Source organism: Carassius carassius, chromosome 20 (genome assembly GCF_963082965.1).
Source record: "Carassius carassius chromosome 20, fCarCar2.1, whole genome shotgun sequence".
Taxonomy (NCBI): domain Eukaryota; kingdom Metazoa; phylum Chordata; class Actinopteri; order Cypriniformes; family Cyprinidae; genus Carassius; species Carassius carassius.
In genome coordinates, this window is record NC_081774.1 from 31742229 (window position 1) to 31763073 (window position 20845).

At 43.6% G+C, this 20845-nt stretch overlaps 2 protein-coding genes across 3 annotated transcripts in view; both read right to left on the minus strand.

Moving 5' to 3' along the window:
* Window positions 1–14807, minus strand: part of polr2d (RNA polymerase II subunit D) — a 22870-nt gene extending 8063 nt beyond the window's left edge. The window contains exons 1-2 of the mRNA XM_059500995.1: window positions 14631–14807; window positions 13592–13772 (exon numbers count right to left, since the gene is read on the minus strand). Coding sequence (XP_059356978.1) covers window positions 13592–13772; window positions 14631–14700 — 251 coding nt within the window. The 5' untranslated portion in view covers window positions 14701–14807. The remainder of the gene's footprint in view (window positions 1–13591; window positions 13773–14630) is intronic.
* Window positions 14808–15404: 597 nt separating this feature from the next.
* Window positions 15405–20845, minus strand: part of cacna1eb (calcium channel, voltage-dependent, R type, alpha 1E subunit b) — an 83569-nt gene continuing 78128 nt past the window's right edge. For both annotated transcript variants that reach the window (XM_059502558.1, XM_059502557.1), the window contains 6 exons: window positions 19806–19906; window positions 19619–19665; window positions 19260–19365; window positions 18910–19000; window positions 18365–18510; window positions 15405–16821 (listed from right to left, as the gene is read on the minus strand). In XM_059502558.1, coding sequence (XP_059358541.1) covers window positions 16261–16821; window positions 18365–18510; window positions 18910–19000; window positions 19260–19365; window positions 19619–19665; window positions 19806–19906 — 1052 coding nt within the window. In that variant the 3' untranslated portion in view covers window positions 15405–16260. The remainder of the gene's footprint in view (window positions 16822–18364; window positions 18511–18909; window positions 19001–19259; window positions 19366–19618; window positions 19666–19805; window positions 19907–20845) is intronic.

A 20845-nucleotide genomic window follows, 5' to 3' on the forward strand; every position in this document is an offset into this window, starting at 1 on the left:
GTTTTAACAGTCTGTGTGTGTACTGTAAATAAATTATAATACTAAAGTTAAAGTATTTGCAGAAGTAGTCCCACACTTTGCTGCTACAGCATTCACCTTTTTCAGCCATCTGTAGGCAGAAAGAGAGACGGAGAAAGAATAAGCATGTGTATTAATAATATCACCATGTATCATTACTCATGTCATCATTAGAATTAGAATAATAATAAACAGGGATCTCCTACATTGGCAAAAATGAGAAATATATATTTTTTTTTTATTTGTCAAGCAATAGGTATTACCTATTACCTATTTATATTTAACAATATTATTACAACATTTTCCTGTTATGTCTGTAAAGCTGCTTTAAAACAATATGTAAAAAATAAAAATAAAATAAAAAATAAAAAAAGTGCTTGTTCAGCTCACATTTATTTACATGTCCCCTCTGGTTAATCATTTCTGACGCACCTACTCGAAGTTGAATGGTTAACGTTAGTGTCATGAACACAATTTTGAGAAGAACCACCTTCAAACAAGTTAATAGCAAGCATTTAAGGGGCCTGCTAAAAAGGAAGCTATTAGCGTTAGAATAACATAGGGCTGTAGCTATCGAATATTTTAGTAATCGAGTATTCTACCAAAAATTCCATCGATTAATCTAGTAATCGGATAAAATGTGTTTTTGCTTATTTTAAAGTGCAATATTAATTATGCAAGAGAAAATAAGACTCCTGGGTCTCTTAAAATGAACAACTAAGTTTCATTTTTTAGAAAAAAAATTATTTTTATTTTTTAAATGCATAAAATGCAATGTATGCATGAAAAATAAACATTTAATTATTACCCATTGTTTCTCTGTCTGTTTGTACTGTGAACAATGACAATAAAGTTGACAGATGAATTAAGTGCATTTAAGTGCCATTCAGTTGTGGTTTTAAATAAAGCATTTTCTGAGATGCACATTAAACACATAAAACATGAATATAATTTCTTTTAATTATTGAAAATTTACTTAACTTTTTGGTAAACAAAGGGGATTTACTATAAAAAAAAACATGGAAGAAATGTTGTGTGATTAAAACTTAAAAAAAAACAGTTTTTAGTGATAGGCTATGTACATTCTGCTGAACAACAGTCTTTAACCGGACTTTTATTTTGACGGGTTGGCGTACTTTTACAGTTCTGTGCATGTGATGTGACGTTAGTTTTACTCAAATCAAACGGTCAAATGCTCATGAAGTGACTCTCAAGAGCAGTTCTGGAGATGTTGTTCATGTGTTCACGTTCTAATTTAGTGAGACAGCAGATGCTGAAATTACCGCGAGCTTAATGCGCGCTTCAGTGTGTTTAGGAAAACGCGCTTCTGCTCCATTCATTAACAGAGACACATAGAACATGCAGGATTCATATTTAAACAGACTATTACGGCTTAATATTTACAGATTTTCGCCCATATCGTGATTTGATGTAAGTGCAATGATCTATTTTTAATGAATTCATTCAAAATTTGGCAAATTCCTTGCCATTCCGCGTTAAGCTGTAAATTCCGCGATTCCCTCCGCGTTTTCTGCATCGCGGGAATAGTGATGTGTCGTTCTTGAACGATTCGTTCATTTTGAACGAATCTTTAATGTGACTCGGGAAGAACGAGTCGTCTCGGGGAGTGATTCGTTCAGTCGCGCATGCGCATTATTCTATAGGTTCTGTTCTAGTAGTAGTGATTCACCTGTCAGTCAATGCAGTCTTGAGCCGGAAAGAGAATTGATTAGTTCATAGTTCGGGTCTATCGGGTTTTTGACTCGTTCCTTAATCACGTGACAGCCACATACGCTAAAACCAATGCAATATGAGCCGGAAAGAGAATTGATTAGTTCATCTCATGAGTCTTCGGGTCGGGTCGAGTCATTCCTTAATCACGTGACAGCCCCATACGCTAAAACCTAAAACGTACTCTGTTACTAAACGTAACCTCGGTTCTCTCTAGAAGAGCGAACGAGTACTGCGTCTTAGCTAAGACGCTACGGGAAAAGTCTCTTTTCACGAAATACTGAAGCAAAAAATTATCCATTGGCTTGTTCTGCGGCAACTGCACAGCCTATCGAGCGCGGGCTGATGCAACATCAGACCAATAAGGGCGCTTCGCGCCCTTCTTGCCACTTCCCGCCGAAACGGGTGTGGCCCAACCTATAAAAGGAGCTCGAAAAGGCTGACTCACCTGATTTATTTCATCGCCGAAGCGAACCAGAGTGAATCGTGCGCACGGCAGAGAACGCAGTACTCGTTCGCTCGCCTATACCGACAGCAGCCTTGCTTGCAAGGTGGGAACCTCCAGGTTATAGAACCTGATAAATGTAGACGGCGAGGCCCAACCTGCCGCCATACATATATCCTGCAAGGAGATCCCAGTAGACCACGCCCACGACGAGGCGATGCCTCTTGTGGAGTGTGCTCTGACGCCCAACGGGCACTGAAGGCCCCTGGAAGCGTAAGCTAACGCTATGGCGTCAAGTATCCATCTGGATAGAGTCTGTCTCGAAACAGCCATTCCCTTGGAACGCCCACCGAACGAGACAAATAGCTGCTCCGTCTGCCGAAAGGCAGCAGAGCGAGACACATAAGCTCTTAAAACCCTGACAGGGCAAAGAAGACTCGAGTCTCCATCCTCCCCTGACACCGGCAGGGCAGACAGGGCAATAACCTGAGCCCGAAACGGTGTGTTGAGGGATTTCGGCACATAACCGTGTCTAGGTTTGAGTATGACTCTTGAGTCATTGGGCCCAAACTCCAAGCACGACTGGCTCACCGAGAGCGCGTGCAAATCACCCACACGCTTCACAGAAGCGAGAGCCAACAAGAATACTGTCTTGAACGACAGATGCTGAAGGCTAATCGATTGGATAGGCTTGAAAGGGGGACCTTTCAAGGCCTCCAAAACCGCCGCGAGGTCCCACATAGGGACTGACGGAGGTCTGGGAGGATTCAGCCTCCTAGCTCCTCTGAGGAACCGGATGACTAAATCATTCCTTCCTATTGACTGACCGGACGCCGTTTCAGAAAACGCCGCGATGGCAGCCACATAAACTTTGAGCGTGGATGGGGCTCTGCCCTTATTCAACAGCTCCTGAAGGAAGGAGAGGACCTCCGTCACCTCACAACTAAGGGGTGAATAACCTCGAGCTGTGCACCAGCTGGAGAACACCGACCACTTCGAGGCATACAGACGTCGTGTCGACGGAGCTCTAGCCTGAGTGATGGTATTTAGCACTCCCACTGCGAGATCAGCGGGTAACCATTGAGTGCCCATACATAGAGGGACCACAACTCCGGTTGAGGGTGCCAAATCGAGCCCCTGGCCTGCGAGAGGAGGTCTCTCCTCAACGGTACCGGCCACGGGGCGACATCTGCTAACTGCATCAAATCTGGGAACCATGGTTGGTTCTTCCAAAGAGGTGCTACAAGCAGTATTGAACATCTCGTTTCTCTCACCCGTTCTATCACCTGCGGAAGGAGGGAGACGGGAGGGAACGCATAAAGCGGGCAGCACGGCCATCTCCGTGACAGCGCGCTTTCGTTCTTGGAAAAGAACGCGGGGCAGTGAGCGTTTTCGTGGGACACAAAGAGGTCCACCTCCGCCATGCCAAATCTCTCCCACAACAGCCGGACTGTTTGCGGGTGTAGAGACCATTCGCCCGTAGGAACATTGCCTCTGGACAGCCTGTCTGGACCCAGATTCTGCAGTCCAGGCACATGCACTGCTCTCAGCGAGCGCACGTTGCGCTGAGCCCAAATCAGGAGGCGTTCCGTCAGCCTGCACAGGTTTCGGGACCCGAGACCGACCTGGCGATTTATGTAGGACACCACGGACATGTTGTCCGAACGGACTATGACGTGGTGATCCTTGATATGGGGACAAAAGCGCGTCAGCGCGTTCTCCACTGCCAGCATTTCCAGGCAGTTGATATGATGGAGCTTTTCCCGTTCTGACCATAGGCCAAAGGACGGTCTGCCTTCGAGCAGCGCTCCCCATCCCGAAGTGGAGGCGTCCGTCGACACCATTTTCACACTCGGGGAAGTCCCCAGGCTTACACCTGATCGGTACCAGCCGTTCGCTGTCCAAGGTGCTAGAGCCGCAACACAGCTCTGATCGACCTTGAAATGCAGCCGGCCAGACGCCCACGCTCTGCGCGGCACCCGAGCCTTCAGCCAGAACTGCAGGGGGCGCATGCGGAGCAGGCCCAGCCGCAGAACCGGAGATGCTGAGGCCATGAAACCCAGCATCTTTTGACAGTGTTTGAGCGCCACAGTCGCGCCACAGCGGAAAGAACTCGCTGCACGCTGAATGCCCATCGCGCGCTGTGGTGACAGCCGCGCCGTCATGGAACACGAGTTCAGAACTATACCCAGAAACAGGATCGTCTGACTGGGGTTCAGCGAACTCTTCACCCAATTGACACTGAGGCCGAGCTTCTCGAGGTGATCGAGTAAAACGGCTCTGTGGTCCATGAGCTCCGCTCATGATCGGGCCAGAACCAGCCAGTCGTCCAAATAATTCAGCACTCGTGTGCCTCTGAGTCTAAGAGGAGCGAGCGCTGCATCCATGCACCTCGTAAACGTACGAGGAGCTACGGACAAGCCGAATGGCAGGACTGCAAACTGGTATGCCTGGCCCTCGAAGGCGAATCTCAAATATCGCCTGTGGTTTGACGCTATCTGTATTTGAAAATACGCGTCCTTCAGATCTATTGACATGAACCAGTCCCCTCTGCGAATCTGCGCGAGGAGCTTCCTGGTCGTGAGCATTTTGAAACTGCGTTTCATCAATGCCTGTTCGGCTGTCTTAGATCCAGTATGGGCCGGAGACCCCCGTCTCTCTTGGGCACCAGAAAGTATCTGCTGTACAGCCCCCCCTCGCTTTGAGACACAGGCTCTACAGCCCCTTTGCTCAACAGTTTTGATATTTCGGCCCGAAGTATGTGTGCTACTTCTGTTTTGACCGTAGTTTCGACGCGCGCTGAAAAGCACGGTGGGCATCGAGAAAACTGTAGCGAGTAGCCTCTCTTTATAATGCCTAGCACCCAATCCGAAACCCCTGGAAGCACTGACCATGCATCTGCATGAATGGCTAAGGGCTGGATGCGAAACGCGCTCTGTTGACTGGGCAACGGCGGCGCTCGAGTGTGCTGCGCATCTGAGGCGGGGAGCGCGCTGATCACAGCGGGCAGATCGCTCTTCCTCGACCCCGTTCCGGCGCTTAACCGACTGGAGGGAGGCTGAGCGGGTCCCGTGGGACTCGATATATCTGCGAGTAACCGTGGGCTGCATGTGTGCACTTTTACCACTTTCAACTCGCTGTCTGCCTGTGCAGAATGTACGTGCACGGGCCTCGTTTTTACAGAAGCCCCGCGCCGTATGTGGGCACTGGGAAGTGGGCACGTTTACTATGCGGCGCGCTCGACCGATCTGTGTCGATCTTATGTGCGCTAGCCCTGTGTGCAGGGCTGTGCTTACATGTGGAGATGGGCACTGGGTAGTGGGCATCGTCACTGCATTTATAGCACCATCGGCCGTGGCCGGACGAGCATGCACGGGTTTCGTTTTTACAGAAACCACATGACGCGTGTGACATAGTAATTGTGGGCACTGAGGGGTGGGCACGTTTACTATGCAGTGTGCGCGACCGACTTGAGTCGACATTATGGGCGCAGGCCCTGTGTGCAGGGCTGTGCTTACATGTGGAGATGGGCACTGAGGAGTGGGCATCGTCACTACATTTATAGCACCATCGGCCGTGGCCGGACGAACGTGCACGGGTTTCGTTTTTACAGAAACCACATGACGCGTGTGACATAGTGATTGTGGGCACTGAGGAGTGGGCACGTCTACTATGTAGTGCGCGTGATCGACTTGAGTCGCTTTTATAGGCGCGAGCCCTGTGTGAAGGGCTGTGCTTATATGCGGAGATGGGCACTGAGCAGTGGGCATCGTCACTACATTTATAGCACCTTCGGCCGTGGCCGGGACACCAGGAATTACACCTTTTTCGGGAAATATCTGGGTAGCCGTGATAACGGTTTTCGTGTGCAGGCAAGCGGGCAACCGTACAGGCTTGCGCATTGCAAACAACGCTGAAACAGTCACAATCTCTGGAAACTGAAACAGCGGCGCGCTTAGGTGAGAGCCCGGCCGCAGCGGAACTCGTACACCGGCGCTTCGATGAAGCAGCCATCGTGTGTAGTGCCGACGCAGCGTCATGCAGCATGCGTAGATGGCTTTCCCAGGATGGCTTCGGGGCTCCCGGCCTCACCGTAATCCTCTGCCGCGGTCCCCGCGGCGCGGGGCGACGGCCAGTAGAGCGAGAACGGGGGTCTCGAGCTGCGTTGCTGAAGCTGTTGTGATAACGGCTTTTGTGTGCAGGCAAGCGGGCAACTGTGCAGGCTTGCGCATTGCAGAAAACGCTGAGACAGTCACAATTCCTGGAACTGAAACAGCGGTGCGCTTGGGTGAGAGCTCGGCCACAGCGGAACTCGTACACCTGCGCTTCGATGAAGCAGCCATCGTTAGTAGTGCCGACGCAGCGTCACACAGGAGGCTTTAGATGGCAACACCGCTTTTGCCGCAGTCCAGCAGAGGGCGGACAAAGGTGCGTCGCTATCGCCTGTTCCACCGGCGGAAGTGAGTGGTAGTTCCTGTTTTTAGCATCATCAGTGTGGAGAATGCTAGTGAGACAGACGAACGAGTTCGTGCTGAATATGGAGCGTTCCAAGCCTTCGCCACCTCTTCGTGAAGCTCAGGAAGAAATGAGGCGGGCTTTGAGAAGTACGCTCATCCGAAAGGGAAATACCATCCAGCCGGGAACGAGAGGGGGGGGGCGCTGGTGCAAACCACTCGCGGCCGAGACTCATCGCGGCCAACACGAGCCTTCGCCCCGGCTCCTTCTCGATGTCAGCTCGTCTGCTGGGCTTCTGAGCAGAAGGCGCGAGATCCTCGGAGCTCGCCCAGCCCTCACTGCCCGAAGCTAGCAGAGAGCGCGTGTCCTCTTCCCCCGACGCGGCCCTGAGATCGACTTCCTCGGACGACGCGCCGGCAAACAGCGGGCGCTGCCCACCGGGAAGCGATGCAGGGGGGGCCGGTGAAGCAGGGCGAACCGGCGAGCTCGGTTGAGCTGAAGACGGTTCCAGAATCCGCTGGAAGCGATGCTTTTACGGCGCCTCAGCGCAGCGGAGAATGCAGGCTCAGAGAAAAAGGCCAGGCGAGTCCTCAGAGTCACCATGGCAACAGCTCGCAGTGGGGGCATCCGCCGTCAGCGAGCGAGCGCTGCATGATCTTCACCCAGGCAGGAGACACAGATGACGTACCGGTCTCCCTCGCTGAGTGGGGTTCTGACGAGCCGCAGGAAGGCATCTTAAAAAAGACGCGAGCTCTTTTACGAGTGTGTGTCGCAGGGCGAACACACACACACATAAAGAACAGCTTGTATATAACAGGATTGAAAGGATATAGGCGCCGGATAGCGCAGCAGGAACGGCAATGGAAGGCGGCGATGCCAGCAGCTTCAGAATGGCTCGTCCTGCTGATGTGCTTTCTCAGACGGCGCTTGCTTCCTCCGTGATCCAGCGATGCGTGAGCTTCGCTGAAGAGATGAAAAATCAGGTGAGTCAGCCTTTTCGAGCTCCTTTTATAGGTTGGGCCACACCCGTTTCGGCGGGAAGTGGCAAGAAGGGCGCGAAGCGCCCTTATTGGTCTGATGTTGCATCAGCCCGCGCTCGATAGGCTGTGCAGTTGCCGCAGAACAAGCCAATGAGCGAACGAGCCGTCTCGCCTATGGCTGTGTACTGCTGCAAATGCGCTTTACAAAAATACAAAATTAAGGATAATTTTTTGCTTCAGTATTTCGTGAAAAGAGACTTTTCCCGTAGCATCTTAGCTAAGACGCAGTACGAGAGAGCTCTCGTAAGAGAACCATAGACAGTAAAAGAATGCAGTATTGAGCCGGAGAGAGAATTGATTAGTTCATCTTTCGGTTCTTCGGGTTGTTCGTTCTTTTGTCCCGTGATGTGACAACATTGGCTAGAGTAATTATTAAATCAGATAAACCATACTTTTGTAACATATGACACTTTATAAACATTAAAAAACACTGTGTACATACTTTTGAATTGTTGTTTATTTTTGTGCCAGAAAAGCTATGTAACAAAGAGGACAACTATTCCAAAATAAATCAAAATAATAAAAAAGTAAATAATTAAAAATAAAATTAAAATTAAAAGATAATAAAGCCACAGGGTCTAATAACCTTAACAAATGAACTTTAAAAGTACAATATAAAAAAAGAAAGAAAAAAAAAGAAAAACTAAATATTGCACAACAAGCTTTGCTTTTTTATATAATAATTTAAAATGAATACATTTTAAAATAAATAACACTTTTGTGCCAAAATAAAAACTTTATATCAAAGAGGATAACTATTCCCCAAATAATTTTAAACCATTTAAATAAAAATAAATGAAAATTAAGAGATACTAAAGCTACGGAGCCTTATAACAATAACAAATTACCTTTAAAATCACAACAACAACAAAAATATTGCACAACAAGCTAGGCTTTTTCTAAATAAATAAAAATAAATAAGCTTTAAAATAAATAACACACTGTGGCTATATTTTTAGGACTTGCTTTAAGGCATGTTGCATTAAAAAAAACAAGCTCCCTGACCTTGGATGGGCTGAGTCTGTTTCTTCATCTGAGATAATCTGCCCAGTTTTAGAAAAAATTCTTTCAGATGGCACAGATGTGGCCACAATGCAAAGTCTTGTCTTTGTGACTTCAGAAAGGCTTTTGTATACTGGTGAACATCTCCTCCACCAGGCCAGAGGGTCTGATGTGTGGGGTAAGAGTGGCTCTGCAAGGTAGGCCTGCACCTTTATAGCATCTGAGGTCTTAGAAGAGGTAGCAGAAGGCCTCAAGCTTGCTACCCTCTCGTCAAAGTCTTCCCAAAACATGGCCCCTGCACTGGATCTGAAGTATCCTCCTCACTCTGAGCTGGGTTAAAACTGTTAAAGCTGAAGTTATCATAACCTTAATGTTTTAAACTAACATTAATAATTCAAATTCAAAATGTTATTTGCTTTTAATGTATATGTCATTATGTCCTTTTTTGAGCAATCTTCTTATACATATATTACACCAATATGTCAAGTCTGCCTAGGAAAAGCAATTATTATACCAGCAAACTCAAAATTGGAGTAAAAATGAACAAACTAGTATAAATACTTTTTATTGAAAGCTTGAATTATTATATTATTATATAGCCTAGTGTTTGTTTACTGATAGACAGTCAAAAAGACAAATTAATCAATATTTTATTTATAACAGGGTTTTATTTATTTATAAAATAATAACAAACCACAGATCCTCAACAAACAGTAACAAAAACACAGTGACAGAAAATGTCAGAAATAGCGTATGGGTCTGTCACGTGATTAAGGAACGAGTCAAACTCGACCCGAGACCCGAAAGACTCATGAGATAAACTAATCAATTCTCTTTCCGGCTCAAGACTGCGTTAGTTTTGCGTATGGGGCTGTCACGTGATTAAAGAATGACTTAAACCCGAGGACTTCTTGTCAGATGAGAGGTGAGGTGAGCTAATCACAGACTAAAGACCCAGGTAAAGAATGATTTTTTTTTTCTGTATCCTATAGCATTTTAGTTTTGTATTGTTTTTAGTGTGATCAACGTTTGCGTAAGTAGGCTACTAGATGTGTTGGGGAAGTAACACATAACATTTTCATTACATTTTGCTAAAATGAACGAAATGACTCGAAAAAAGATTCGTTCATTTTGCTGAACGAGACTCAGAAGTCCGAGTCGGTAAAATGATCCGAACTTCCCATCACTACGCGGGAATCATAGGGCCCTAGTTGTGGTATGCCAGCTCTATCTTGCAGTGGACACGCGCCACGGCGTTCTCTTTACGTTTGCACGCGCCCTCAAATCAAAACACTGCTGACTCGGACGCAGCGCTTGTGTCTACTTCAGCTTTGTGTTTGACGTAAACGCGTTGTGTCACATTAAAAAAAATCATTGCCAAAGAACCTGACGTGAGATTTAAAATAAATTAAAAGAGGCTTCAAGGCAGAGGAATTTGCCTCGATAATTGTTTTTATAATCGAGTTACTCGAGGAATCGTTTCAGCCCTAGAATAACATAACAGTTGTTGTTTTTTCGAGGCACGCTGTACATAACTTCTAGTCATTGACTACACGCGCCCCACTGCCACAGTTACGCGGGAAACACTGCAGATATGTTTAGAATAAGTTAAACGCTAACGTTATAGTTTGACCTCCTATTAACGTTCGCGCTCTTCCACTGATAAACATGGTATTAGCTTTGTGGCTAATCTAATATAGCAATGCATTAGCGGCTGTAAGTGATGTTACAGAATATTTAGAAGTGATAATGATAGGACCGTTAGCTAGAACTACCACACAGTTTTTATATACAGTGTATGCAGGGGCGCTGCCAGGAATTTTGGGCCCCATGACAAAAAAATCGAATTGGGCCCCCTCTGCGCAGCTGTTGTCACCACATCTCTAGGACCTAACTGTGCCATCAAAAGCTTTACATAACTCTAATCAGGCTTGCAACTGTCTTGCTGCTTGTAGTTCAATACTAGTACTAGCACAATATTTACTGCTGGTGATTTGTAAATGCAAATCTGCATACAGTTCACTATTTGATGCAAGATTAAAAGCCACCATAAAAATGTACTTAAAGCAACACTATGTAAAATTTTTTACATTAAAATAATGTTTCCAAAATCGTTTCAGTGGTTCATCAAGTTGTAACAGGGTGAAAGGCACTTATGCCTCCCTGGAGTCTCTGGAATGATGCTAAGTCGTTAACAGTGGTAGCTAATTTATATGTAGTTTTCAAATTAAAATAATCATGAATTCTTCTCTCTTTTGACCAAATCAATTAAGCTTATGAGAAATTCTAATCAAGGAATACATTTGGAAAATCTTGAATAAATTAGGACAATTTTCATTTTTCGGTGAACTTTCCATTTAACAGAAGTGAAAAAAGAGCAACTTATATATATCTATATATATATATATATATATATATATGTGTGTGTGTGTGTGTGTGTGTATTAAAGAAGCACAATAAGACAAATACAATAGAGATACAAATTAAACTCATTTTTGAGATACTGTAGGTTTTACTTAACATGTATACATTTATTTAACGCCTTTTGTTGGTTAAAATTAATGACATAGATATTAAATTTGGAATGCTGTCCTTTTCAGCCAGAAGGCATGCATCAAATACTGACTCACGTTCAGTTTTCACACACCTGTTCACGTTCACTTAATCCATTACCGACTGGCGACTGTATTTACGTGAGATGGTCTACCAATAAACATCTGGACTGTTGTGTGTGTATTTGAGCGCTGACAACTGATCGTGTGCTGTATATAAGAACTGAGGAAATGGAGCGCGAGAGAGAGAGAGAACTTCTATCAGCGCCGTGATTCCGCCTATCCAGCCTTCATCAACTTTAAGTTAATCGACCACTAATTGTGACTCCCAAGAAAAACGGGTCGTCTGGTCACCTCATCCCTGCCCCTCCGGGTGTTGAGGCTATTGTTTCAGATTGCTAGTTCGCATTGTATTATTTATTAGCGCGCCGCGCATTGATTGACTGTCTGCAACCAGAGCCTGTCTACGGAGAGCCTTGGCACTCCCTATTCAGCCCCATTGTATTGATTTTGGTTGCAGTTCCATTAGAATTCCACTGGGGGTGATCGCGAGCGAGTGCAGACTGAATGGGAGTCAATGGGGCTATACGGCTAAATGTGTCTCTTTCACCCGATTGCCGTTGAGAAATCTCAGATTTTATTGTAGGCTTTGCAAGTTCAACATAGGTTATAGGTCGAAAGTTGAATGAACCAGTACTTATGTCCTTTCGATTTCTTACAGGTGGGGCCGTTGTTGGCCGGAACAAGCTAGCATTCTGCTAATGAATGCTGATTGGTCAGTGACGGACTTGCGACTGATTACGACCACAGACCCCGCTTGATGGCACCTGAAGCTAAAGCAGAATCAGAAGAAAGAGCTCGAGCCCGTCTGAGAATGTCCAGAGAATGTCTAATGTAGACGGGCTCTGGAAAGTCTGACATTATCTTAAGGAGGACTTTCTGTTGAAGTTAATTTTTACCTCAAGTAGCAGCTTGTGTTATCGTCGATGCCACGAGTAAGGAAGCCATGAAGCGGAAGTCAGAAATTGCCGTAAAGCAGACCCTCTGGCAGTGTGAAAATATGTGACGTCATCACATTTTTGAACGCTTTTTTAGAGCAGATAAGTGAACTTAAAAATGCAATTTTCAGCTGAGTGTATTATCTTAGCCCCCCCTTTCGAATACAACATTTAAATTACTAGACAAAAAATTATATCCTGAGAAAAGTGGGTTTTGAGGGGTATTTCGCCATGGACCTCCATTCATTCTGCACTCGCTCGCAAGCGCCCCCGCATGGATAGAGACGTGTTACTGCAACCAATCCAGAACCCGGAAGTAAGCAGAGAGTGCCAATTCTCTTCCTATTAGACATTCTCTGCTGCAACTAACTAAACACCGTCACTGATGTGCGCTAAGGCAGGACCGAACCATTTCGTGCAGATACAGGGGGGTGGTCGGTCAATATGGATGTTTTATTTTTTGGGTGATATTTAACTTTTATTGCCAAAATAAGTAAAATCAACAACATCATTCATTCATTTTATTATTATTTGAAATATACTCGATGATGGTTTATATAGTGTTTAATATAATAAAAAAAAATTTATTCGTTTTTACCTATTTGTTGGGCCCCCTGTCAGCCAGGGGCCCTTGGAATTGTCCTAACTTTCCCCCTCTATACGGCGCCCATGAGTGTATGAACCAAATCATTTCACATGACGAACGACAGACTCACCATCAAAACAATACATCTCCGGGCTGATCGTTTTCTTCTGTAGTGGATTTCTGACGCTGTTGTCAACTGGGGAGATGCAGAGCTCCCTCTGGTGGGCAAACTATGCAATACTCATAACATGAGTGAAGCATGAGACTCTGTTTCTCATGTTTCATCGGCCGTTTTAAACGCCGATGCCGATTTAAATGCAATAAGCTCATATCGGCCAATAATATCGGCCCGCCGATATATCGGTCGGGCTCTATCTCTCACACAGACTCTCTCGCACTCACACACACACACACACTCTCTCACACTCTCTCTCTCACACACACACACACACACACACACACACACATGCATTCACACTTACACAATCTCTCGCACTCACACACACTCTCTCACACACTCTCTCGCACTCACACACTCACACTCTCTCACACTCACACACACACACACACACACACACACACACACTCTCTCGCACTCACACTCTCTCGCACTCACTCTTTCACACACACTCTCTCGCACTCACACTCTCTCACACACACACACACTCTCTCACACACACACACACTCTCTCACACACACACACACTCTCTCACACACACACACACACACGCTCTCTCTCACACTGCGTGTATCATGTGCTGACCTGCGCACGCTGGCGATGGTCTCTCTGTTCTTGAAGCGGCTGAATCTGGCCGTGTAGTTGAGGGTCTTCATGAAGACCTCGGACAGCTCCTGCTCGTCCTCTGCGCTTTCGTTCTGCTGCTTGCGATGCTCCAGTAACATGTGCACCTCCGAGTTCAGCAGGGTCTCTGCGTTCTCAAACTCTGACACAAATCAGACATCATGAGCACATCTCCACAAAAAACACTGAACTAGATCGACATTCTGACAGTCAACTCAAAACACACTAGATCATCTGACAATTTGACCTCATTTTGGGGAGTGATAGAGGCAGTCAGAAATATCACAATGACAGGAATAAGGTATAGTTTAATGGTATCACTGATCTTCAGAATCAGCATCAGCTTTATTGCCAGGTATATTCACACATACGAGGATCAGAGTAGTGCCGGAAGCTCCACAGTGACAAGACACGAGAACACAAATAATAATATACAAACAGACAATGAACAAAATAGCAAAAACACAATATCCAAAATAAACTAGTTTGTATGTTCATGTATGTTGGGTGCAAATTTTGCTAAGTAAATGTTCTTGACAGACAAAAAAAAAATAAACCTGAAATAAGTTAAGAACAAACTTAACATTGCTGTAATTCTGAAATATATATATATATATGTGTGTGTGTGTGTGTGTGTGTGTGTGTGTGTGTGTACATTTGATATTTGATAATAAATTTACACTAGAATAACTCACGTAGGTAAAAGTAATCATTTAAGATAAAATAAGAGAAGGAAAACTAGTATGGACAATGAAATTCAAATAAATTCAATAAAAACAAACGTGCAGATTAGGAAATCCAACAACACGAGACCTGACGATACATTTTCTGACAGACAGTCGATTCAAAACACAAGGTAACGTTTACAAGATCGCATTTATTGAGAAAGCAATGCGAAGTGTGTGACAGGATGAAGCCCGAGAGAGAGATCACAGAACACACAGCGCTACAGAGCTCAGAGACGCGCGAGCTGATGATGATGTGTTTATAATCTTCTCACCTTTAGGAAACATGAGCTGAGACGCGTCCTCCTCCACATCCCCCACATGCGCTGCTCCTCCCGCCGCCATCACTAGACAACTACAGCCGAGACACAGTGAGTGTGAGCTAGCCTTCAGTGTTTACTACATAACTACACCGCACACTGTCTACAGCGCCGCTCCGAGTGAAACACACACTACTTCCGGTCAAAGTAGGAGAGGATTTACACACAGCGCCACCTCGCGCTCTGTCGGTGAACATCGCCTCAGTTTAAATCTGGTCTCTTGTGATGACTGCTGTACAGACAGCAGGAGCTCTTCCTCGTCTTCCTGTCTGCTGTCAGTACCTGAACAAAGGCCTGCTCAAGCACTCCCTCAGCAATCCCTTTGTGTTGAAGATAGTTTTATCTCAGTTTGAGCATTCTCACCCTCTTTTTCTTCTAGATGAGAGAGAACCACTTTTCATGCATATGCACTGATGAGCCAAAACATTATGACCATGCATAGGTGAAGTAAATATAGCTAATTATCTCCTAAGAAGGTCACATGTGAAGGTCTTGACGATTTAATTATATGCTATATGAGCAGTCAAGTAGTCAGTGTGCAGAAGGAACGGGGAGGAATAAAGATCTGAGTGACTTTGACCAGGGCCAGACTGATTGCCAGATGATTTATTATAAATGTAAAACATCTGAGCAACGGTGGACATAGGGTTAATTATAATAGCCTTTGCAATATAACAAGAGAATACTATGAGGAAGTTAGCAAGAAACAAAAACAGCAGAAAACTAAAACAGGGTAAAAAGACAACATTTTATTAATTTAAACATAAAGTTATCAAGATGCTTATCCATTCAAATTCAGTAACAAAAATCCAAATTCCAAGTTGCCTGAAAGAAAGATTAAATTACATAATCAAAGAAGAAATATTTTATTTTTAAAAACACTTCCTGAATTGATTGTAACATCAAATTTGACCGTGATGTCTTTTACCTTTGTCAGAATTTACATTAGTAAACTCCTTTACAAGACATTCATCTAAACTAATTTCAAACATTTAATAATTAAAGCCTCAGCTTTAAAATCTTATTTTTTTTCCTTCTTTTCAGTTATAACAGCATTTTATGGAAACATATGAAAGTTGTTTTTGACAAATTACGTAGTTAAATCGAATACTTAATTTAAATTGTTTTATGACCTGAACTTTGGAAGTCAAGTTTAGTTAGAAAGTGAAATTTAACTTCAAACCAAGCATATGCATTATTAGCGAATTTCAATAATGTGGAAGAGATGAATTAGAAACAAATGGTATTTTGGTAGAAAAAGACATTAAACTTAGGAAATTGAGAACAAATGTCATTAAACGTAAGAAACAAGTTTAAACACTTTAAGCCATCATCTCACTATCTGGAAATAAAGCACTTGATACCTGAATTGGGCTTCAAATGTATGTGTTGCTTTCCAAACTCAATATCTGATGAGAAATTAAGATAATATAAATATGAAGTCTTTCTGTTGCTCGTTTCATTGAACACATTTAATTTGTATATCTATAAAACACCTCTTGAATATTGTGAGGATCAGCATCCAGCTCAGAGTCCTCCTTGAAATCTACATTTGTCCTGTTATGTCTCGGTTCTACTGACTGATCTAGTATTTGTCATCATCTGCATCGCTGAGGGCTTCACCGCCAGCGAGAGATACACTCTGTGCCAGTCTCTTCCGGAAGTGTCCGTTAGGCACCTGCCAGCCTTTTCGTGACCTCGTGCGCATCGAGGCGCTGACCGTGTTGGCGCGGCCAAGGCTGGTGGCCACCGCTGCCTCAAAGGTAAGAGTTTCCATAGGAGCAGCAGAATCAGGGCTGTGCTCTTCCTCTTGTAGGGCGAGGAAGGACTCGGATGGATAGCGGCGTGCGGATGAACCCAGATATTCATCCACTTCAAAATGGGTACCTTCCTGCTGTCTCGCTTCCTGGTCTTCAGCACCGTCGTCCCATAAAGCAGTACTACAGCACGCTATCATCTGCTGGACGGTTGGGTCGTCATCGTCATCATCGTCCTCATCAACATGTGATGGAGCTTGTGTGTGGCACACTAGGGGTGAGTAGGAGATGTGAGGGTGTGAGCAGGTGGAGGTCTGGGACAGGCGACGCTTGCCGCTCGGGGTGCTGGACTCTGAGGTGGAGGGAACGGGGCTTTCGGAGCTGTTTCCCTGCGGAGAAATAAGATTTTAAGAATTTAAATTTTTAAAGAACCGTCTTCTGTTTTTGGAGAGTACCGTGATGCATGCGTGCAGAAGACTAACTCGGGAAACATGAAATGATGAATAAAACCGTTATTTTTGTTTCCTTCATGCACAAAAATAATTCTTGTAGATTCTTGCAAAATTAAAGTTGAGCCACTGATGTCACATGAACTGTTTTACCGATGTCCTTACTATGTTTCTGGACCTGGGAACATTTCAGTTGCGTTGGTGTCTCAGAGAGCTCTCCGACTTCATTAAAAATATCTTAATGTGTGTTCTGAAGATGAATGGAGGTCTTTTACAGGTTTGGAACGACGTGAGAGTGATAAATTAATGACAGAATTTTCATATTGGGGTGAACTACCCCTTTAAGATACAGTAAGAGCTAAGGATCATGATTCAATACTTTCTGAGCAATGTTGCCGGGCAACTTTGGGCAGTTTGGTTTCAACGGGCAACATGTGAGACACAGGGCCCTTGACCAATCTAAGTTTATTGATAGAAATATTTCACTTTTTTTTTTTAACTCACTTTATATGTTACCCATCCTCAATAGGAAAGTGCCCAAGCAACATCGCTCAAAAAAAGTTGTGTGGCAAAATTGCTCAAAAAGTTGCTCCATGTATCACCAGTTTTATATTATCTTAAAGGGATAGTTCACCCCATAATTTACTCATCCTCAACCATCCTATGTGTTTATGAATTTCTTCATTCAGACAAATACAATCAGAGTTATATTTAAAAATGGCATGGCTCTTCCAAGCTTTATGATGGCAGTGAATTTTAGGTTGAGAATTTTAAGTCCAATAAAGTGCATCCATCCATCATAAAAAGTGCTCCACACAGCTCCGGGGGCTGAATAAAGCCCTCTTGAAGTGAATCGGTGAGTTTTTGTAAGAAAAATATGCAAATTTAAATGTTATAAACAGTGGTCTTTAATCTCCACTAACTAATTCCAGTGGATTTTATGATGGATGGATGCATTTTTTTTAGACTTCTATTGGACTATTGAACTATCACCTCCCATGCACTGCCATTATAAAGCTTGAAAGAGCCAGGGCATTGTTTTTAAAAGAACTCTGATCTGAAAGAAGCAAGTCATGTACCACTAGGATAGCTTTTGAGCAAGTAAATCATGGTGTAATTTCCATTATTGAGGTGTACTATCCCTTTAAGCTGATAGCTTGTCTCTAGATGGTCAAAGCAAGTCATCTGCTGATTGATCAGTTCCAAAAAAAACAGCTTGATCCAGTCTTGCTCTGGATCTGAGTCTCACTACTTAGTGTCTCAATTCGGATCTGGATTTTGGCTTATGGTCCCTGACGAAACCTAAACACAGTACAGTTCTTTCTTCTTTAATATCTATCTGTCCAGCAGGGGGCAGCATTTGTAGCATAATCTTCAGTTACATGTAAATTAAACATCTTTTTTTTTTTTTAGTTTTCTCTAAAATGGTGAGAGATCGTGTGTAAAAAACCTTCACAAATAAATGTTTGAGCAGTTTGTTTACCTGTCTGGTGACCCCATGTATGCGCTCCTCACTGGGAGAGCGGGAACGAGATTTTGGGTTCGAGTTATCCGGGGAAAGTAAGAACCGTTGTTCTTTTGGTCGTCCTCGCACCTTTTCCATGTACTGTGTCTGGTCTGAGTGGGACACTGTAAATTGTGAAATAGATACACTAGGTTAACCAAAGCACTCGAGACTTCATATCTTATCATATACTGCATGTGTTCTCATTGGGATGCTCACAAAAGCATATGACTACAGAACTGTTCAAGCCCAAAGCAGAGCAAAGGGTAAGTCCTTGTGCTATATGTGTATTGTATGTGTGATTTAAAGTTTTAATTGTTAAAATCATATTTTCCAATGAAGTAACATTCTTAAACTTTTAGAACTTCCTCCTAGTCCTCTAGAGTGTTTGACGCATGAGCATGCATTTTATCAGCTCTCGTCTCTCGCAGGGTGACTCATTGGACAAGCGTTGGCTGGTGTATTTGTTTGTTCTGGAGTTGTGCTGTGTCTTCTCACTTTACAAGGGAAACGCAGTAACCAACCTGCAGCTTTGTAGCTCTTGTGTCTGGTTCTGAACGCATGTTCAGGTGGGCGATCTTCCCCCCACATGCCATTCAACCCTGATTCATCAACCTGCGCATCAGCATCACACGAGTTACAGTCAGCAAAACATCTTGTCAGTCTATAACTCATCATTCTATATAGTACATATCTTCTTTTTTACTATTTGTTCATACTATGACTCATAATATCTATTCCAATAATTTTTTGTTTTGTTTTCACCATTTTAATCTTTAAACTCCTGATAATATATTGTGTTGCCTAACCTGAAAACCAGGTGAGAAGAATATATTTTCCCCTGTCAACTAGGAAGAAGACGTTGTTTTGGTACCTGAGATGCATCATAGTCTTCACTGCTGTCTGTACGGTGGGTCATGGGCTGCAATAACAGCTCTGGTGGGGATATGGGGCTTAAAGCCAAAAACCCTCCACTGGTTCTACAACACACAACCACATCTTTAATACGTACACAATACTTTGAGTGAAACCTTAAACACCTTTAATGTAAGTCAGGATGCAGTGTTCATAACAGTATAGTTTATGCAATAGTTTTTAAGCAGCAATGATAGAAGAAACATTTGTATCGAGCCACATACTCACTATATTAAGCATGCATTGGAGTATATATTAAGACAGTTCAGTTATGTGTTATTTTGAACATGACCCTTCTCAGAAGACAACAGGACTTACAAGGCTGATCCAGCGCTGTGAGATATCAGGGGCAGGGTGGGACTTTTCTGTACAAAAAAAGAAAAAAAAATTATAAAATACTGTGAAATGATAAGAAGGACAAAGCTTAATACTGTAGTATACACAAAACGTATAACAAAACCACAAAATAATGAGTTCAAATTTGTTTAAATGTGAAAAAGGCTACCTGTGCCTCAATCTGTAGCCTCAACTTCTTGGCTTTGCTCTGCTTAAAGTAATCCATGATCATCATAGAAGCGTAGATCTTTCCAACGGTCATGTCCGTGTCTGGAGATACACATACAGTCAGTACAACATTCATTTACATCAACTTTTAACATTGGCCAGTTTATTCCTCATAACACTGTTAAAATAGAAAGGTGTCAATACCTACAGAGCCACTAAAGGAATAAGGTGATGCCAAGATAATTAGATGTTGATGCTTTTGCATTTCCACAAGAAACTTTGCATGTGCTTGCAAAACATTTGATGGAAACACTACAAAGCGGGAACAAAAACAGCAAACTTTTGTGAACGAATGCAAAGTTTCTCCAGAGAACGCAATATTTTGAAAAAAGAATGTTTCCCCATGAATGCAATACGTTTGCGAGCAAAATTAAAATAATAGAAAAATTAATTGTTTCCTCCTATCTCCTATATTTCCCCATCACTATGTCCCATCAGGGTCTTTGTAAATTACACTCACTGGCTATTTTACCTGTTCAACTGGTCGTTAATGCAAATATCTAATGAGCCAAATTCCATGGCAGCAACATGTAGTCATGTTCAAATCGAGCACCAGAATCGAGAAGAAAGGTGATCCAAGGTTGCGTTTATACTTGTCATTAACATGTGATCACCGCAATCCAATCAAGCAGATCGGTTCATCAGTCAATCAGGACACAGTGCATTTACACTTGTCCCTTTTTAATGTGTATATGGACAATATCTGGATACAGGTTGCCTTTTAATTGACATGGTTGCTGGTTCCAGATGGGCTAGCCTGTGTATTTCAGATACACTGTATTTCAGATTCTGATCTACTGGGATTTTCACATCTCTGGGTTTAAAGAGAATGGTCTGAAAAAGAGAAAATAAACAGTGAGCAGCAGTTCTGTGGGCGAACATGAGGAGTATGGCCAGACTGGTTCAAGCTGATAGAAAGGCAATAGTAACTTGTTACAACTGAGCTATGGAGAATTATCTCCGAATGTACAACACGTCAAA